Genomic DNA, 21,170 nt, shown 5'->3' with positions numbered 1-21,170 from the left:
CTACTGTACAGCAAGGTGACCCAGTCACACATACACATATACGTTCTTTTTTCTCACATTATCAAGCTCCATCATAAGTGACTAGATATAGTTCCCCGTGCTATACAGCAGGATCTCATTGCTTATCCATTCCAAAGGCAATAGCTTGCAATTATTAACCCCAGATTCCCAGTCCATCCCACTCCCTTCCCCTCTCCCTTGGCAACCAAAAGTCTGTTCTCCATGTCCATGAGTTTCTTTTTTGTGGAAAGGTTTGTGCCATATATTAGATTCCATATATGTGATATCATATGGTATTTGTCTTTCCCTTTCTGACTGACTTCACTCTAGTTCCATGGATGTTGCTGCAAATGGCATTATTTTGTTCTTCTTTATGGCTGAGTAATATTTCATTGTGTATGTATAGCACATCTTCTTAATCCATTCATCTGTCAATGGACGTTTAGATTGTTTCCATGTCTTGGCTGTTGGGAATATTGCTGCAATGAACATATGAGTGCATGTGTCTTTTTCAAGGAAAATTTTGTCTGGATATATGCCCAAGAGTGGGACTGCTGGGTCATATGGTAGTTCTATGCATAGATTTCTAAGGTACCTCCATACTGTTTTCCATAGTAGTTGTACCAATTTATATTCCCACCAACAGTGGGAAGAGGGTTCTCTTTTCTCCACACCCCCCTTCAGCATTTGTTATTTGTGGACTTTTTTTTTCTTTTTTCTTTTTTTGGCTTTTTGCCATTTCTTGGGCCACTCTGGCGGCATGTGGTGGTTCCCAGGCTAGGGGTCTAATCGGAGCCGTAGCCACCGGCCTACACCAGAGCCACAGCAATGCGGGATCCGAGCCGCGTCTGTGACCTACACCACAGCTCACAGCAATGCCGGATCCTTAACCCACTGAGCAAGGCCAGGGATCGAACCGCAACCCCCTTCCTAGTCAGATTCGTTAACCACTGAGCCACAACAGGAACTCCTATTTGTGAACTTCTTAATGATGGCCATTCTGACTGGTGTGAGGTGGTACCTCAGAGTAGTTTTGATTTGCATTTCTCTAATAATTAGTGATGTTGAGCATTTTTTCATGTTGCTTGCTGCCCATCTGTATATCTTCTTTGAAGAAATGTCTATTCAGGTCTTTTGTCCATTTTTCAACTGGGTTGTTGGTTTTTTTGCTGTTGAGTTGCCTAAGTTGTTTGTATATTTTAGAGGTTAAGCCCTTGTCAGGTGCATCGTTTGAAACTATTTTCTCCCATTCTGTAAGTTGTCTTTTTGTGCAAAAGCTGTGCAAAAGCTTGTCAGTTTGATTAGGTCCCAATGGTTTATTTTTGCTTTTATTTATTGGTTTATTTATTGCCTTGGGAGACTGACGTGAGAAAACATTTGTAAGGTGGATGTCAGAGAATGTTTTGCCTATGTTTCCTCTTTTGCCTATGTTCAAACTCTCTCATCATTGAGTTTGATGGTGTCTTGTCTTATGTTTAAGTTTTTAAGACTTTTGAGTTTATTTTTGTGTGTGGTGTGAGGGTGTGTTCCAGTTTCACTGATTTACATGCGGCTGTCCAGTTTTCCCAGCACCAATTGCTGAAACGACTATCTTTTTCCCATTTTATATTCTTGCCTCCTTTGTCGAAGGTTAATTGACCATAGGTGTCTGGGTTTATTTCTGGGTTCTCTGTTCTGTTCCAGTGGTCTGTATGTTTGTTTTGGTACCAGTACCACACTGTCTCGATGACTGTGGCTTTCTAATATTGCCTGAAGTCTGGGAGAGTTATGCTTCCTGCTTGCCTTTTGTTCCTCAGGATTGCTTTGGCAATTGTGGGTCTTTTGTGGTTCCATGTAAATTTTTGGATTGTTTGTTCTAGTTCTGAGAAAAATGTCATGGGTAATTTGATAAGGATTGCACGGAATCTGTAGATTGCTTTGGGTAGTATGGCCATTTTTACAATATTAATTTTTCCAACCCAGGAGCATAGAATATCTTTCCGTTTCTTTGAATCCTCTTTAATTTCCTTGATCAATGTTTTATAGTTCTTAGCATATAAGTCTTTCACCTCCTTGGTTAGGTTTATTCCCAGGTATTTGATTTTGGGGGGGTGCAATTTTAAAAGGTATTGTATTTTTGTATTCCTTTTCTAATATTTCATTGTTATATACAGAAATGCAACTGATTTCTGAATGTTAATCTTATCATCTGCTACTCTGCTGAATTCGTTGATCAGTTCTAGCAGTTTTGGGGTTGAGTCCTTAGTGTTTTCTATGGATAGTATCATGTCATCTGTATACAGTGACAGTTTTACCTCTTCTCTTCCAGTTTGGATACTTGTATTTCTTTTGTTTGTCCAATTGCTGTGGCTAGGACTTCCAGTACTAAACTGAATAAAAGCGGTGACAGTGAGCAAACTTGTCTTTTCCAGATTTTAGTGGGAAGGCTTTCAGCTTTTCTCCGTTGAGTATTATACTTGCTGTGGGTGTGTCGTAAATGGCTTTTATTATGTTAAGGTATGTTCCCTCTGTACCCACTTTGGTAAGAGTTTTTATCATGAATGGATGTTGGACTCTGTCAAATGCTTTTTTTGCATCTATTGAGATGATCATGTGGTTTTTGACTCTTCTTTCGTTAATGTGCTGTATGACATTGATTGATTTGCGCATGTTGAACTGTTGTTAGGCTTTTTGATCTCCGTGAATCTAATAGGTTCAAAATGGTATTTCAGTATAGTTTTGCCTTTCTCTTGCTGTAAGCGAGAATTTCCTTATCAATGAACAATGTCATTTTGCTCATTTTTCTTTTTCTTTCTCTCTATTTTAATTTTTTTTTTGGTTTTTTTGTTTGTTTGTTTGTTTAGGGCCGAACCCACAGCATGGGAAGTTCCCAGGCTAGAGCTTGAATCGGAGCTACAGCTGCTAGCCTAAACCACAGCCACAGCAATGCAGGATCCAAGCTGCATCTGTGACCTACACCACAGCTCATGGCAACACCAGATCCTTAACCCACTGAGTGAGGCCAGGGATCGAACCCGCATTCTCATGGATCCTAGTCGGGTTCGTTAACCCTTTAGCCATGAAGGGAACTCCCTGTTCATTTTTCTTGATTGTTAGCCTTATTTTGAATAGATTGTGAGTTCTTTCAAATGGAAACACTGTCTCTTTTTATAGAAACCTTTATCGTTACTCACTATGGGTAGAATAAAATTCTGCTGGGTTGTGTCGTCCAGAGCTGGGATTGTGCCTTTCTTTTCACCCCCAGGTCCCCATGTCCTTTTGTATCTTGAGACCCTTCCTTTCTCTTGGAAGACCCCCCCCCCCAGTACAGCCGTGTTTCCCTGCCTTCTTGCCTCTACTTGAGCTGCTCACACCACTTGCAGTGTCCTCTTGGGACCTCTTTACCTAAAGAACTTCTCTTCATCTGTCAAAGCCCAGCTGAAATGCCATTTGCTCTATAAAGCCTGTCCCAGAGCCCCCAGAAAGGGTTGCCATCACCTGGTGCTCTGCTCCCTTAGAGCTTGCTAGTCGGAGCACAGGGCGTGTTCTTCCCCGGGTCCCTACTATATGTAAACATGATTCCCTGATTTCAACTTGGTGTGTTTTCCACCTTTGCCCCCCCTGCAGCCCTAGGCCAGAATTAAAGAAAGGGGTCCCCTATTTCTTCCTTCTTTGGAGAAGACCACAGAGACCTTTTTCTTTAAAATTCTGGTAAAAATACAGCAAAAAATGTACCATTTTAGCCATGTGAAAATGCACAGTTTAGGGCCAGTAAGTGCATTCACATTTTTGTGCAAGTATCACCACCATCCGTCTCCAGATCTCTTTTCATCTTGCAGAACTGAAATTCTGTACTCATTAAACCACAGCTCCCCGTCCCAGACCCCCCAAGCCCTGGTGACCAACATTCTACTTTCCGTCTTCATGAATCTCACTACTCTTGGTGCCTCATATAAGGATGGAATACTGGAAGCAGACAGTATTCATTATTTTGTGATGGGCTTATTTCACTTAGCATAATATCTTCAAAGTTCATCCATATTATAGCAGGTGTCAGAATTTCCTTCCTTTTTAAGGCTGCGTAATATTCCATTGTGTGTACATACCACACCTTGTTTATCTATTCATTCATCAGTGGACATTTGGGTTGTGTCCACCTTTTCGCTATAATGAATAATGCAGCTGTAAACATGGATGTATGTGTATGAATACATCAGTCCTGCTTTCAACTCAGATGCAGACCCAGAAGTGACCTTGCTGGACCATATGGTAATTCCGTGCTTAATTTCATTAGGAACAGCGGTACTGCTTTCCACAATAGCTGCACCATTTGACATTCCCACCAACAACGAACAAGGGTTCTGATTTCTCTGTATCCTCTCCAACGCTTGTGATTTTCTATTAAAAAGCAAAACAAAACACAGTGGCCATTTGAATAGATGTAAAGCAGTCCCAAGTAGCCTGTTTGCTATTGGGTTGTGAAGGTCTAGGTCACAAAGTCACATTTAGAAGAGCTCTTAACATCCATGCATCCGTGTCTCATGCTCAAAACATTGCCTTGATTTCCTCACCAAACTTTCCAGATTTCTCCTGTAAGGAATGTCCACACTCCAAGGGCTAAGGAGGGCATCCTTACTTAAAGAACGAGGTAAATAAGCCCGCAGCTAACATCTTCCTTGGCACATGTGGCACCATCCTTGGTAAAAGAATCAAACAACACAGTCTGTGGTCCAGGCCTGCCCGTGTGTGATTTGGAGCCTTCAAAACCTCCTGCTGGCCCACTCATCATCATGCATGCCTGTACTGGCTCAGAACTTCCGGAGAAAAGAGGGACCAGGCTGGCATCCTTGATATGTTCCCTCTCGGGTGCACTTTGAACTCTTCTCCCCAGTTCCTTGATTTGGCTGCATCTGACTGCCATTTGAAGTCAGGACAATCTTTTGAAAAATGTCTCGAGCTGAACTGCCTCTTTTTCACTCCCAGGCAGCTTCACTGCTACTGGATTTGTTGTGCACTAGCTCCTCCATGACAAAACCGGCCCTGGAATGATTGCCACATGGTGCTGAAAGTCCCATTTTGATGAGCAGATGCTACTAAGTCTGGGGAGAGAGTTTAATGTGGCCTTATCTTCATTTGTGTGTATGTCGGTGTTGCTCCAATTGTTCACGTGCGCTTTCGACATCTTTTATCTTCCTACTCTCATTGTGTGATGTCACGTATCTGTCCACGTGATCCTTTAAAAACTTTCCTTCTTTTATCTTTTCAGAATTTCGTACCATCTTTGGGCAGGCAGACTTCCCTGACGACGTCGGTGATACCCAGAGCCGAGCAGAGTGTGGCTTACGAAGACTTTATTTATTTCACTGTCTTTGAAGGAAATGTTCGCAACGTTTCTGAAGTCTCGGTGGAATATTTATGCTCTCAGCCTTGCGTTGTCAATTTGGAAGCGGTTGTCTCGTCTGAGTTCAGAAGTAGCATCCCCGTGTACAAAAAAAGGTGGAAGAATGAGAAGCATCTTCACACCAGCAGGACACAAATAGTACATGTGAAATTTCCAAGCATCATGGTTTACAGAGATGATTATTTCATCCGACACTCCATCTCGGTGTCTGCCGTGATACTACGCGCCTGGATTACTCACCAGTATAGCGGCGGAGACTTGAATGTCAAATGGGAGGAGAATTTGCTGCATGCCGTGGCGAAGAATTATACTCTGCTGAAGACCGTCCCACCTTTTGAACGCCCTTTCAAAGATCATCAAGTGTGCCTTGAGTGGAACCTGGGTTATATTTGGAACCTCCGTGCAAACAAGATTCCTCAGTGTCCTCTTGAGAATGGTAGGTCATTGGCTTTGCTGGGAAACGAATTCTCATTTCTTCCCACAGCCTGGATCAGAAAAGGAAGGCAGGGGGACATTCTTGCATGAGCGGTGGGGGACACAGGGAACACGGAGTCAGTGATTTTGGACTTTGGGGACAAAAGGGGGACAATGCAAAGACGAAAAGAGGCGTTCCGCTGTGGCGCAGTGGGTTGAGGGCACCGCTTGTCTCTGTGCCGTTGCCGGTTCAATGGGTTCCTGGCACAGCCTTGCTACAGCTGTGGCGTAGATCACAGATGCAGCTCGGATTCAAACCCTGGCCTGGGAGATTGCATATGCCGGGAGTGCGGCTGAAAAAAAAGAAGGTGAAAAGAAAAGGAAAAGTAGGACAGAATAGGGTTGAAGATGGAGAGAGAGAGACCTATGGAAGGGGGCCCTCGAGAGGCTTGGATCGCTTTAAGTTGGGAAGGAGCGGAAGTGCCGCAGGATCAGAAAATCTTCCCAGACTCCCTCCAAAACCCCCAAGTGTCAGTTTTGTTTTGTTTTGTTTTTTCTTTTTAGAGCTGTACCTGTGGCATATGGAAGTTCCCAGACTAGGGGTCGAATCAAGCTACAGCTGCCAGCCTACACCACAGCCACAGCAAAGTGGGTTCCGAGCCGCATCTGTGACCTACACCACAACTCACGGCAATGCCAGATCCTTAACCCACTGAGCAAGGCCAGGGATCAAACCCAAATCCTCATGGATACTGGTCAGGTTCATAACTGCTGAGCTACAACGGGAACTCCCCAAGAGTCAGTTTTAGTTCAGCATTGCCTTTTCACCCAAGCCAGCCTGGGTTCAACTCCTGGCTCTGCCGCTTTCTGTCTCTGTAACTGCGACAGTTTGGAACTGTGGAGTTTCAGTTTTCTTATCTGTAAAATGGGAATAATAAGTAACGATTCCCCCAGGGCAGTGTTGTGAGAATTAAATGAGATGTATTTTACTTAGCACATAATCAGCACTCAGTAAAAAGTATCTGTGATGATGATAGAATGCAAACTGTATATTTTATCCTAAATGTAATAAGGTCACAGCCACTGAAGGGTCAACAGAAGAGGAGGACTTGTGCCCTTTCTCAGCCTCCTTTAAGCACCAGAGTTGGAGCACTCTGGCTGCATGCAGTTAGAAGAAGCGGGCTGAGGACTTCCAGGTGGCTCAGTGGGTTAAGGATCTAGCACTGTCACTGCTTTGGCTCAGGTTCGATCCCTGGTCCAGGAACTTTCGCATGCCATGGGTGTGGCCAAAAACAAAAAAAAAAAATACATAAAATAAAACAGTGCTGAAGTTCTCTCCACTGGTGCAGCAGCACCTTGCTATATGGGTGCTGAGCACCTTCCAGCTCCTCTCCCCATCCTGCAGCAGAGAGCCAAGCCAGGCTCCCTGCTCCACCTGCAACGGAATCACCCAGGGCTCTCGTTGTAAATGCAGGCTCCCAGGCCTCATCCATTACCTACTCAGCTAGGATCCGTGGGGCACAGGGCCCTGGAATCCACGTTTTAAATACATTCCCTTGACTCTGATTCACCCAAAAGCTTGAGAACCTCTGGAGCAAGAGTAGAGCTGATGGGACTTTGTTCTAGGTATGGTTGCAGTAGCCGGGTCCCCGGGGCAGGCTTGGTGGGTGGAGGGAATCCACGGGCTTGTGACAGCAGACCCTTCTATGGAACATGCCTGACACCTCTGAATCTCTAAGAGAACCAGTTTGGAGCAAGGTGACTTCAGGACATGGTGAAAACAATGGCAGGAAGTATTTCCTGGGGTCACCCCTAACAAATCTGTGTGCAATGACAACTGAAAGGGCCAGAGTAACCATGTGTTAGAGTTGTTCAGAGGCCACTTGCCATAGAACCACACATTAAAAAGAACAAACTCGGGGAGTTCCCGTCGTGGCGCAGTGGTTAACGAATCCGACTAGGAACCATGAGGTTGCGGGTTCGGTCCCTGACCTTGCTCAGTGGGTTAACGATCCGGCGTTGCTGTGAGCTGTGGTGTAGGTTGCAGACGCGGCTCGGATCCTGCGTTGCTGTGGCTCTGGCGTAGGCCGGTGGCTACAGCTCCGATTCAACCCCTAGCCTGGGAACCTCCATATGCCGCGGGAGCGGCCCAAGAAATAGCAACAACAACAACAACAAAAGACAAAAAAAAAAAAAAAAAAAAAGAACAAACTCGGAGTTGCCATCGTGGCTCCGTGGTTAACGAATCCCACTAGGAACCATGAGGTTGTGGGTTCAATCCCTGGCCTTGCTCAGTGGGTTGAGGATCCGGCGTTGCTGTGGCTCTGGCGTGGGCCGGTGGCTGCAGCTCCGATTCAACCCCTAGCCTGGGAACCTCCATATGCCGTGGGAGCGGCCCTAGAAAAGGCAAAAAGACAAAAAAAAAAAGAACAAACTCTTTATTCTGGAGTTCCCATCATGGCGCAGTGGAAACGAATCCAACTAGGAACCTAGAGGTTGCAGGATCGATCCCTGGCCTCACTCAGTGGGTTCAGGATCCAGTGCTGCTGTGAGCTGTGGTGTAGGTCACAAACACAGCTTGGATCTGGTGTTGCTGTGGCTCTGGTGTAGGCCAGCAGCAACAGCTCCGATTAGACCCCTAGCCTGGGAACCTCCATATGCCGCGGGTGCGGCCCTAAAAAGACAAAAGACAAAAAACAAAGAAACCCTCTTTATTCTGAAATAATTAAAGATTTTCAGGAAGTTGCAAAAATGAGAGCAAGTCCCCTGATAGCCCTCCCCCAGCTTCCCCTAATTGTGACATCTTCCATAACTAGAGTACACTCTGGAAACCAGGAAACTGACGTTGATCTCACACTCTTAACTAGACTGCAGATCTTAGATTACACCTGTTTTTACATGCACTTGTGTGTGTGCGTGCATAGTTCTATACAATTTTATCTACGTTTCGTTTTAATGGCCCTCTTCTGTATCTGGCTTATGTTTGTGCAGTGCTTTAAATACAGAGCTATCTAGAAAAAGAAGACAGATTCCCTTTCTCTCTCTCTCTCTCTGTGTGTGTGTGTACGAGCATTGGGGGGGTGCAATTAAACAACCAAAGTCATTGAGCTGCCTGCATTTTGATGCGCAGTGTGCACCCCTCTTGCAGGCAGAACCCCATGCCAGCATCCTTCTGGATTCTTCCGCAGGGATACCTAATTTGTTAAGGAGAAGGAAGCACGGGGCACACGCAGCCACAGTTTTGCTTGGCCTCCGATTGATTTTGTCAGGGCTTAATGATTCCATTTCATGTTTGGCAAATCACATATTTCTCATTGAAGAATGACTGATTCGCAAGCTGGAAGTTTTCAAATGAAGCCATTTACGAACCGGCGTGAGTTCTTAGGGCGCCTGAACATACCCTTAAAATGTGAAATGTCTTTTCTTTCTTTTGTTGTTCCTGGCTGTATTCACAGGGCTCAGGAATAGCACAGTGGGATTTTTTTTTTTTTCTTTCTCTCCCTGCCTCCTTCAGTCCATTCCTTTTGGGGTGAGAACCAATCTAATAAAAGCGGAAAGCAGAGGAAAACCTTTTCCAAGAGTCAGAGTCGCTGAAAATGGGTGGGTGTGGGCGGGGGGCTTCGTCCACCCTCAAAACCAGCTGCTTTCAAGGCTGTGATTTGCTCCGCAAAAGAGGGGAGCACTTCCTCTCCCTCTCTTGCGAAGACAAATCAAAAGCGTGTCTGCAGCCGCGGGTGGAAAGTGGCCGTGACCTTTGTTCTTGATGCCAGGCTGCGCGTGGAAGGGGGCCAGGCCTCTGCCTTGTTCCCCAGCAGGGGCTTCTTTATTCAGCGTTTGAGGAACAAGCGTCAGATCGGAACAACAAGGTGGCATTAAGGCGCCTTGGGGGCACTTTCATGCCTGGCCTCTGGCAGCCAGCCCTGCGTGGGGCGTGGGGGACGTTTCCTGTGTTGAGTGCCCTGCGTCCTGCAAGAGTTCTGCGTCTGAACTAAGTACCCACTGACTTGCCTGCATTTTCTTTTTTCTCTGTAAGGAGAGGGCGCCGAGTCCCGTGCACGGCTGTTCCGTGAGCGCGGTTGGAGCGCCTTTCCACCAAAGCCGGAGGCTGGGCTGGGCTAGGGCGGTGCACGCTGACGCTCCGCAGCCGGCCTCCTTGGCTGGGCTGGTGGTGTGATTTTCGGTGGAGGTGCGGCTGACGTCTGTCCCGCCCTGCTGAGTAAACCTACCCCAGATCAGAGGCTGGCAGCCTTTAGGACACGTGTGTGCCAAGGCTCGGCCTGGGGACCTTCCGATGCCCCTGTTCTTGCATTCTGGGCACGTGGACCTCGGCGGCGAGGTCCACCATGCATGCGGCCCGCTCTTTGTCCCTTCCCTCGGGGGAGGGCACCAGGCGTTAGCTGCTGTCCCTCCCCAGTCACACGGGTGTGCCTGACATGCACACAGACCAATAGCTCTGGGGCACCTGGACCCCGCGTCCTGGAGTCAGAGGCCAGCTAACCCTGCTGCCTGCGTCTTTAGCCCATCTTCCGTATTCAGTCGCTTCTCACCACGTGTTTGCATTCTTCCTAGTCTAAGCCACCATTGTCCCTGTCTGGCCTCTGGCCCTAGCCTGCAAATGGCCTCCCTGCCTCTCCCTCCTTCTCCACCCTGCAGCCAGTGCGAGCGGGTCACAGCACCCCCTGCAGGCCGCTCCTCCCATCACATTAGGAAGGGCCCGCCAGGTCCCTTAGCAGGGCTGCGGAATTTGTTGCTGTCCTCTCGCAGGCCTCATTTCCTGTTCCAGCCACACGGGGCTGCTTCCTTCCCTTTAAATGTACCAAGTTCATTCTCACTTTGGGACATTTGCTTTACTGTCCCCTCCAGTTCCTCCCCCAGGTCCCCATGGGGCTCGCTCTCTTATCTCCCTCCTACCTCTGCACAGATGTCATCTCACCCCAGAGGACTTTCTTGACCACATTATCTAAGAGGGCAGCCGCACCCCTGCCGCTCCCGACCCGGTCGGTATCCACCTTTTATTTCCATTATAGCCTTAGCACCACCAGACCATGTAATTAAATATAGTTAATGGCTTATTTGCCTGTTGAGTGTCTCCATACCAGGACACAGGTTCCATAAGGCTAGGGTCCTGGTTTGTCTGGTTCTGGTGCCCAGTGTGCCACCCTGCACACAGCAGGTTCATGGTGACTATTTGTTGACTGAGTGATGAGTGCTCTTAGCCAAGGACTCTTTCTCTCTTAGCTTATGTGTGACTGTCACACTGCCAGCATCCTCATGTGGCTACGGTAGGGAGCATGTGGGAGTGGGGGCCCCACTGTATGCCTTCCTTGGGGCCCACATGCATTGAGACATCCCAGGTGGAGCCCTTTTGGGCTGGGCTGAAAGGATTCTCCTTTGCAGCCACTCGGGAGCTCCCATTTGCCCTGCACCTACCCTCTAGTTTGAGTCTGTGATCCCCCACCCCTACGCCTTGGCTAAACAGTTCTTTTTACTGGCAGCTGCTGTCCCTGGCTCCTCCCTCTCCCCCAAACTCCTCCATCTCCAACTGTCACCTTGCGTGTCTTCCTGGCAAAATCATACTCATATTTCAGTAGCCAGCTCACATTTCCACTCCTTCCCCACAAGCTTTTTCTTCTCTTTCTTTTCTTTTCTTTTTTTTTTCTTTTGTCTTTTTACGGCCGCACCAGAGGCATATGGAGGTTCCCAGGCTAGGGGTCTAATCAGAGCTACAGCTGCTAGCCTACGCCAGAGCCACAGCAACGCCAGATCCAAGCCACGTCTGCAACCTACATCATAGCTCACAGCAACGCTGGATCCTGAACCCACTGAGTGAGGCCAGGGATCAAACCTACAGCCTCATGGTTCCTAGTTGGATTCATTTCCGCTGCGCCACGATGGGAATTCCTCTTCTCTTTCTTCCTTCCTTCTTCCCTCCCTTCCTCCTCTCTCTCTCTTTCTTTTCTTTTTTTCTTCTCACATCATAAATATACTTTCTATTCTCCAGCCTCCCCTAGTTCTCTGCACCCCTTATGATGTGTATCATGTTCAATTTGAAAGAGATTGATTGAGCACCTATCATGCACCAAATTCTTTCCTAAGCCTGCAGGCTCAGAGATGCAGGCATGGTCCTTCTCTTTAAGGTGGATCTGAGAGGTGAACAGAGCTACTGATGCTAACAGCTGTTTTCCCTTCCTGAGCGCTCGCTGTGTGTCAGGGACTGTGCTAAGTGCGTTGTACAGAGTATCTGATTTCATCTGCCTAGTGCTCTGTTGTCATTATTTACAGAGGAGGAAACTGACTCAAGGAGGTAATTCGTCTAAGGACATACAGCTAATGATGGAGCTGGGGCTGGAACCCAAGTGGTCTGGTTCCCAAACACCACACCTGACCATGAAGCTATACTGGCAGGTGAGGTCGTGAAGCTATTTATTTTAGTCACTTACATTCATGGAAAAAAAAAAGTTACTGAGCAGCCTATGAGTTAGGTACTTTGCTAGGGTTCTTCATAGAGGAAGGGACATTTGAACAGAAATTTGGAGAATGAGTAGAGTCTTCATGGTCAGAAAAGGAATGGAGGAAAGGCATCCAGGCAGAAGGGAAAGAAAGAGGAGGAAATGCAGGCTGATGGGGACGTGGGGATGTTTTTCTGACCTTCTCTCTTAGGTTAGAAACTGGGGAACCTGGGAAACTCCTTCTCCACTCTCTACCTTTCCTTAAAAACTCATTCTCATCTCCAGATCCAACAGATTGGAAGTAGGATTTCTTACAACAAAATTCCATTACCACAAAATCATAGAAGACTAAGACAAATTTTGGATGCAGACTTTACCTGTCTCTGTGAAAATAACAGTTTCTTCAGTGGGACAAGTCAAGTCAATGACATGATGAAAATGAAAATTTTTGTTATTAAGAACTACACAGGAGGGAGTTCCATTGTGGCCCATTGGAAACGAATCCAACTAGTATCCATGAGGATGTGGGTTTGATCCCTGGCCTCGTTTTTGTGGGTCGGGGACCCGGCGTTGCCATGAGCTATGGTGTAGGTTGAAGATGTGGCTCAGATCCCGCGTTGCTGTGGCTGTGGTGTAGACCGGCAGCTGCACCTCTGATTCGACCCCTAGCCTGGGAACTTCCATATGCTGCAGGCGTGGCCCTAAAAAGCAAAACAAACAAAAACAACAACAACAACAAAACCACATAAGAGTTCTTGGGTGACCTAGTGCTTTCACCACTGTGGCCCAGGTTCAGCCCCTGGTCTGGGAACTGAGATCCCACAACAAGCTGCTGCATAGTTCGGCCAAAAAAAAATTAAAAAAACAAAAAAACAAAAAAAAAACCCTACAAAGCCACACAGTTGACACTTACAGGAAAAGAGGGACTTAGTTCTTTCTTTCCCCCAGTTAATACAGTAGACTGGATTTTTTAGTAATACCACTAATTGATGCCTGGCATCTGCCTTGCCCTTTACAGTTTTCAAACCACCTTCCCCTTGCACAGGGTCTCATTTAAGCCTCATAACAGCCCCAGGAAAGCATTCTCATTCTCTCCTTACATAGGGGGAAACGGTGAGGCTTAGAGAACTTGCTTAACAGAGTCCAAGTTCTTGATTCTTACCACTTTGCTAAGCCGCCTCTCTGAAATATGCTAACCCAGCTTCTAAATTAGAAGGAATATGCTTTTTTTAAAGTGGATTTTTTTTTTTTTTAGCCAACATGAATCACCCTGTTTTCCTCACCCACTGGACTTTGCCTCCTTGCAGTGGATTGAACGGCCCTGGAACCTGGGGCAGGGAGGGCTCTGGATGTGGAGGGCACGGTCTCCCTGTCTGCGTGGAAAGGCTCAGAGATGTTGTTCTCGTGCTTTGTAGCCAGAAAAGTAATCCATGTACCCGGTCAAAATTTCAGACCGTGTACAAAGGTTTGGGGGAAGAGGAAATTCACACCCATCCTACTCTCCTGGTCCTGTTTCTGGAGGCAAACTCACAGCAGCACTCGTTTCTGTGTCTCCTTCCAGAGATGGTCTTTGCTCATGGAGGCATGAAGTTGCCAGCCTCTTCTCTTCATACACAGGGGGGAGGGCACTGCAGACGCTGCCCTGTGCTCGTTAACAATACGGCAGAGATCTTTTCGTGGCAGCGCAGGTTACACAACCCCATTCTTTTCAGCAGCTCCTTAGCACGGCATTTCCTGAGAGCCCATCATTTATTTGACCTCCCCACTGCTGATGGTCGAGCAGGTCATCTCTAGTCTCTCACCGTTAACAGCAAGCTTTCTGCAGGCATCCTCGCACCTGTATCTCTGTGCATACAAATAATTATGTTTGGAGAATAAATTGCCAGGAGTGGAATTTATGTATCCTCAGGACTCCTAGTATTGCATATGTTACAAACTTCCTTAGTCACTCATTTCACTGCCTAGAACCCCTTGGGAGAGGAGGGGGAGTTCTGACCTAAATCCTACTTGCTAGAAAGTAGAGCTTTTGTTCTCAGGCTTTAGCTTTAAGGAAGATAAATCTCCTGATCATCACTGCTTGTTTAGTGTCCTGCGTTTGGAAAGCAGATTGAGTTATTGGCATTCTAACTTTACTTCTCCGGGTTGGCACATCTTAGCTTCTTTTCCGCCAGGCTCTCCTTACAAACTTTTAGCCATCGTTATTCTTTGCCCCAAGACTATTTCTAACTTCTTCACGCAGGGACCAAGGGTCTCAGCTTCATCCTTGTGGTGGGTGAATAGAGAGAGGGGGCTTTGTTACGTAGAAACAGGACCCTCTCCAGAGCAGTTGTCTATGTCAGGGCTCTGATGCCTCTGCTGAACTGGAGAATGGGCCCACCCCCAGCCACCTTGCTAAGGGTGATACTCAAAATACCCAACTTATTGTATGTGGAGGGCCCCCTACCCCAGGCTCCCCGGGCACTGGCCCTGGTGCTGAAGCAGGTTGGTGAAGATCCTTGTTGAGGCAGGCTCCCCTCTGAAGGAGAAGGCAGAGTGGGCAATGGGGGAGAGACCTTGCAGGTTCAAGGCAACACCAACCATCTAACCACTGTGAACATATTTCAGTATTTTAACAACCATGCAGCCTCACAGGGCATGCCAGCTGAATATCAGCCTTAGTTCTCTCTGGAAGGACTTGTGAGATGCGATGTGGTTTAATAAAATGCCCATGGGTTTGCAGCAGGAGCCAGGTTGGAGTCATACCTGGGTCTCTTCTTAGCTATGCAGCCTTCAACAAGGCGCTGACACTTTTCTCGTCTCCAGATGAAGGAGTTTGTACCATGTTATATCAGATGACTCTTCTTTCTCTAAAATTTAAGGAAATAAAACAAGCAAAGTGGCCAAGGAGGTGAATTCCAAACCTGAACTGTTTTCCTGGCATTTTGTGCTTTTTCTCTGCCTGACTTCCTCATTTGAGATTAGAGAAAGAAATGGATTGGGGGGGATCTGAAAAGTATTATTATTAATTATTTAATAATTGGCCTGGGCAGCATGGGGCACATTATAAAATTACGGAATGTGTTGGACAAAAGAGAGACAGGTTGAAATCCTGACTTGGGCCACAACTATGTTCATTTTTTTCACTGATTCATTCCTTCATTTATGGAGCCTGTATCAAGTGTTGGCCACTGTTCAGACTCTGGGGATAGAATAATGAATGAAGCAAAGTCCTTGCTCTCTTGGAGCTTACATTCGGTCAACAAGCCATTTAACCTTTTTGGGCCCACATTTTGGACTTCCATTTTTCTACCTGTAATTTTTTTTTTTTTTTGGTCTTTTCTAGGGCCGCACCCACAGCATATGGAGGTTTCCAGGCCAGGGGTCTAATCGGAGCTGTAGCTGCCGGTCTACACCAGAGCCACAGCAACTTGGGATCCGAGCCACATCTGCAACCACACCACAGCTCATGGCACCACTGGATCCTTAACCCACAGAGCGAGGCCAGGGATTGAACCCGCAACCTCATGGTTCCCAGGTGGATTCGTTAACCACTGAGCCACGACGGGAACTCCACCTACCTGTAAATTTTTTAATGAGAATGGCACTGTACTGTTACTCCCCATTCTAAAGCCTATGACAAGCAGCCCTAATCAATTATAGCACTCCAAACAGCCAGGTAGTTCCTGGAAATATTATCCCGAGCTAGCTGAATGCTCAAATCCTTCCCTGCTCCAAAATTTCATTCTTCTTATTTCTCGTTAGATGGGAAGACAGTTTTATATTGAGGGAAATTGTAATAGAACTCCAAATCTGAGAGCTATTAAGGGTACAGATTTTACAAGAAAACCACCATCATGTTGGTTTGGTTGGATACAAAAGGTATGTGTTTCTGTGAAATTATTTTAGATCTTTGGGTCTTAGATTTTCCCTCCACGGTCTTTTGCTGCAACGTCTCCTATTCATCCAGCTTTGCTTTGATCCCTGGATAAGGGGATGTCTCATCAACATTCACTTTTTAACCCCTTTCACTTTAGAAACCTCCTTTATGGAGCTTCCTTTTGCTGGCATCGGGTGGGGCAGAATCAAATCCCACTCGTGGCGTTAAGTGTTTCTACTCCGCACTAGACAGCTCAGCAGCAGTCCCTGGCAGAAGGCTCCCCAGGGGGCGACTGTGACCATCTGGTCTCTTAGGTTCCACTCAACATGGTGAGAGCCAACTAAAGTGGGGCTGATATCAAACTCTTGGTAAAAATGTTCCTTGGATTCTGAAGACACCCTTGCAGTTTTGCCGTTTCTAATCCCCTCTCCCCAGCTAGCAAGTCCAGTGTGCCCAAACTGAGCTCAAGTTGCAAAGAAAAAAAGTTTGAAGTGTTTCCGTTGGCATCGCTAACTCCACCCTTTCGGGTTTCCAAATGCATCTCTGAGACTATGAAAACATTGCTCTTATGATTTCCAAGTTATAATGAACCAGAGGGACCGCCGTAGAGAACACATTTTCCCTGTTGAGGAACAAGAGCCGGTGTGTCCAATATCCCAGGCTGAGGCTCCTCTAATTTTTGCCAACATCAGTAATTTGGTAACTTGCACAGAAGTCAACTCTTCCTTCTTGAAGGAGCCCAGGAAAATCGATTATTTCCACCATTTAATTGTGGACATGTCAACCAAGGAACATTTCAGAAAGGGAAAAGTGATTTTTATTTCTAGGCTCTGTTCAGTGAATTGTTTTTTTCTTTGGAGGGGAATTGGGTATAGGAAGTATAAAAAAATTAGACATATAGGGATTAGATACAGATGAAATAACTGTTTCCCTTTAAGATTCTTTATGAACACCCTCTTTTCTAGAGCTATCGAATTCCCTCACATTTGCAAAAGAAAGTGGAAGGGAGTTCCTGTCGTGGCGCAGTGGTTAACGAATCCGACTAGGAACAATGAGGTTGCGGGTTCGGTCCTGCCCTTGCTCAGTGGGTTAAGGATCCGGCGTTGCGTGAGCTGTGGTGTAGGCTGCAGACGTGGCTCGGATCCCACACTGCTGTGGTTGTGGCGTAGGCCGATGGCTACAGCTCCAACTGGACCCCTAGCCTGGGAATCTCCATATGCTGCGGGAGCGGCCCAAGAAATAGCAAAAAGACAAAAAAAAAAAAAAAACAAAAACAAAAAAAGAAAGTGGAAGGCTCCTTCCTTTAAAGGGGTCTGGTTAGTATATTTGCATAGGGTAACATGGCGAGGTTATATGGAAAATCTGCACAGAAGAAAAAAGAGGCGTGCAATTTTAAGTGCATAGATCCTGAAACCAGACTGCACCAGTGTGAATCCCAGCTCCACCTCTTATTACTTACCCTCTCTAAGACTCAGTTTTTTCATCTGTTAAAAGAAAAAGAATAGATTCTATTTCATAACTTGTGAAATTAAGGGAGATTACTCCTGAAATGTGCTTAGCATGTCGCCTGGCATATTCTAAATGTTAAATAATATTAGTTACTATTTTGGCATCAGTGTGTCCATTTTCTCATCTATAGACTGGGATAAGAATGAGGATTAAGTGGACCTGTATATATGTTTATAGCAGTGTGACCATAGTGAGTGCTACTCAAGTGGTAACTGTTACTTTTTTTTTTTTTTCAATTTTTTAGGGCTTCACCTGTGGTACATGGATGTTCCTAGGCTAGGGGTCCAATTAGAGCTGTAGCCACTGGCCTATGCCACAGCCACAGCAACACCAGATCCAAGCCGTGTCTGCGACCTGCACCACAGCTCTCGGCAATGCCGGATCCTTAACCCACTGAGTGAGGCCAGGATTGAACCTGAAACCTCAAGGTTCCTAGTTGGATTTGTTTCCGCTGCACCACAATGAGAACTCCTTAACTGTTTCTATTAAAACAATCATTGTTTTTCTTAGCATTAGAAGGTCAGTATGTAAATAGTTAAGCAGCCAGACCTAAGCTGGAAACTTGAAATTTGGCTCTATCATTCTTAGCTCCGTAACTTAGGCAAGTTATTTTACCTCTCTATACCTCGGGTTTTCATCTGTAGAATGGGACTAATTAAGAATCTCCTTTATAGGAGTTACTGTTGTGGTTCAGCGTAACAAACCCAACTGGTATCCAAGAGGATATGGGTTTGATCTCTGACCTCACCCAGTGGGTTAAGGATCCAGTGTTGCCATGACCGTGTGTGGGTCACAGACACAGCTCAGATCTGGTGTTGCTGTGGCTGTGGCTAGGCCAGCGGCTACAGCTCCAATTTGACCCCTAGCCTGGAATCTCCATATGCCACAGATGTGGCCCTAAAACACAAACATAAAACAAAACAAAAAAAATCTCCTTTGTATGTTGCTATGAACACGAATTGAGCTAGCTCTGTAGAATGTTTCTCAGGCGTCTAGCATATATTCAGTGTGCAATGAAAGTTTGCTCATATTTCAGACTTTTTTGTTGAAATGTTTGGCGGAGCTAGCAGAGGGTCCAGGAAGAATGTGATGTTGGAAGTAGTGTTTTTCTGGAAATAATTAAAGGGCAGTCATCTTGCTGTTACAGATGCGGTCACCCTCCTGAGCTTTCTCTATGCCTCGAGTGGAGAAAACACAGGCATCGTGAAGAAGTTCCTGAGATTTCGGAACCGAGAGCTGGAGGCCACCGACGCCAGCGGATAGATTACCCAGTGTAAGCAGGGGCTGGTGATGGGCATCGGTGGGCAGGCTAGTGGAGCCAGTTAGGAGGACCTGCCTGTGCCATATGCTTTGGGAAAATGTTGAGATCTACCAGCTTAGGCAGAATTTGTGGACAGAACATCTCAACTCGTTCTGAAATTACTCTTGCATGTAGCAGACCGCAGTTTGCCTCAGACGTTGTATGTCGTCCTGGGAAGGACCGGAGGAAGGAGTCAGTGTTGGAGCCGGAGGCTCTGCAAGGCGTCAGGTGCAGCCAGCCACAGCCCTGCCAGATCGCGGCCTTTGCTTGCCTCTTCTGTCTTGCAAGTTTGGATGAGCCGCTGAAATCTCACGACATCTGATCTCCTCCATTGATTTCAGCAAAACCCAGATATATTTTTTTCCTTCTGCTGAATGGAAGATGCTGAAACGGTTCCTGGTTCACCTTGGAACGGATGGATTAGCAGAGTGATTTAATTCTTCCCATGCTGCTGCTGTAGAAAGATCTTGAGTCACTTAACTAAGCGTATGTTCTTGCTAAGCCTCCTGTAATAACTTATCTTCATGAGCTTGCTCAGCTGGGTGGTCAGGAGGGAGCTGTGTGCACCATCTGTTTGCATATCTTACCACTGATTTGGAGGCCAGATTATAAAGCCAGATATTCTAAAAGGTCTTGCTAAAGAACCTGGGCGCTGCACTTTAACCCAAACTGTGAATTGGTAACGGGCTCATGGAGCGCACGCCCTGTACTGGTTTGACCTTGATTCCTGCTTGACATGCAGAATGCCACTACTCCAGCTCATCTTTGAACTGCTGGTCACTAGCACATGTGTGGTGTCAAGCAAGTGTTTAAACATATTTGCCGACGATCGGTGGCGACATAGCTTGGCTAGATGTGTCCTAGATAAGCTGACTACCGTTATTTTATCCTCCTTCCCAAATCACAGATGGACAATATTTTTTCAACTAAAATAGCCCTCGTCCAGAAATGGAACAATTAGAGTAGTTGTTCCATATCGGTCAGCCAGAACTGTGATATTGAACACTAATAAGTGCATTAAAATAGTATCTGCGATCCCAATTAGCATATAGTGATGCCGTTTGCAGACTATGACATTTTCTGCCTTTGGGCTTTTATCTTTGAAAGAAACAAAATTGCTCAAAAAGCCCTAATTATGTTTTTTTTTTAATCATTGAAATTAGAATAGCTTCTTATCAATCACCTCTTATTAAAATCCAGATTTTATTCTGTGTCTGGCTTTCTATGAGCCTTAATCAAGAATTCAAATGGCAAGCGTGTACGATTCTCAAAAAGGCATAAAAAGAGTTTTGGTGCAAGGTACAATGTCTGCTGGTTTCATACAGTGATGCTTAACTCCTATCTCGTGCAGTTACTATAACTACTCCTTTGTCTCAAATCAAGCTTTGCAAGCTGATCTCCCAGGATGAACACGAAGTCACATTCATCCCTTCATTGGAAAGAAAGCATTTACTCGGTCATTGTTAACTGTAATTACCTGTCTTGGATGATATCAATCTGCAAATTTTTCCCCCCTCACTCTTCTAGGTTACTGTTTCATTGTGGCTTATTTGCTCCATTATTGCAAGGCCAATCTCTGTGGATCCTGTACTTTGTCGATTCAATGAGATGTACGGCACGCCTTCTGTATTTCTACCGAAGAGGGTAAGTAGGAAACAGAACGATTAGAATGATAGTGGGATTGCTTATGCTCTGTCTATTGACAGAGATATCTGTCTAGAATAGAAGGATGGTGTCAGCATGGCAGTGCATGAGAGTGATGGTTTCCAATATAGACTCAAGTGAAACTTTTTCTGGAAGCTTAAACGAAAGTCTTATTTACAGAGGAATGCACTTATGTGGGTTGGTTTGGTCGGTTGGTTTGGTTTCTTGCTTTATTTTGTTGAAAGGAAGAAGGAATGCAGTCTAGCCTTGTAGGTTTTTAGGCAATTGTTGAAAAGGTGTAGCCACTTCATTCACGCCTATGTTTTTGTTGTTTCATGCGTTTTCCTTTTAGGCCACCTGCACATTCAGATGCATCTTGTCAAAGGAGACGACCTTGCTGTAAAACGAAATTCACCATACCTTTAAGGAGTGGCTTCGCTGGATATCTCTTTTAACGCGGCCAGGTACAAAAGCCCGCTCCACCATGATCACTTCAGCATCATTCCTTTACGTTAAGTGTGCTGTAAATCAGGAGCTAGGAATCTGCAAAAAAAAAATTGTGGTAACTGATAAACTTTTACAGCGTACACTTTTTTAAATCAAATTTTTATAGTTGGA

At 45.9% G+C, this 21,170-nt stretch overlaps 1 protein-coding gene across 1 annotated transcript in view; it reads left to right on the top strand.

Annotated features, from left to right (window-relative positions):
- The window catches only part of SEL1L3 (SEL1L family member 3), a 115,334-nt gene that overhangs the window by 11,257 nt on the left and 82,907 nt on the right, over positions 1-21,170 (top strand). The window contains 9 exon segments of the mRNA XM_021101079.1: positions 5,246-5,816; positions 18,756-18,851; positions 18,854-18,879; positions 20,436-20,451; positions 20,454-20,489; positions 20,492-20,506; positions 20,509-20,556; positions 20,905-20,949; positions 20,952-21,016. Of these exon segments, the coding sequence (XP_020956738.1) occupies positions 5,246-5,816; positions 18,756-18,851; positions 18,854-18,879; positions 20,436-20,451; positions 20,454-20,489; positions 20,492-20,506; positions 20,509-20,556; positions 20,905-20,949; positions 20,952-21,016 (918 nt within the window).

Source organism: Sus scrofa, chromosome 8 (genome assembly GCF_000003025.6).
Source record: "Sus scrofa isolate TJ Tabasco breed Duroc chromosome 8, Sscrofa11.1, whole genome shotgun sequence".
Lineage (NCBI taxonomy): Eukaryota > Metazoa > Chordata > Mammalia > Artiodactyla > Suidae > Sus > Sus scrofa.
The sequence above is the reverse complement of the archived record's forward strand: the minus strand, read 5'-3'. Positions and strand labels throughout refer to the sequence as shown.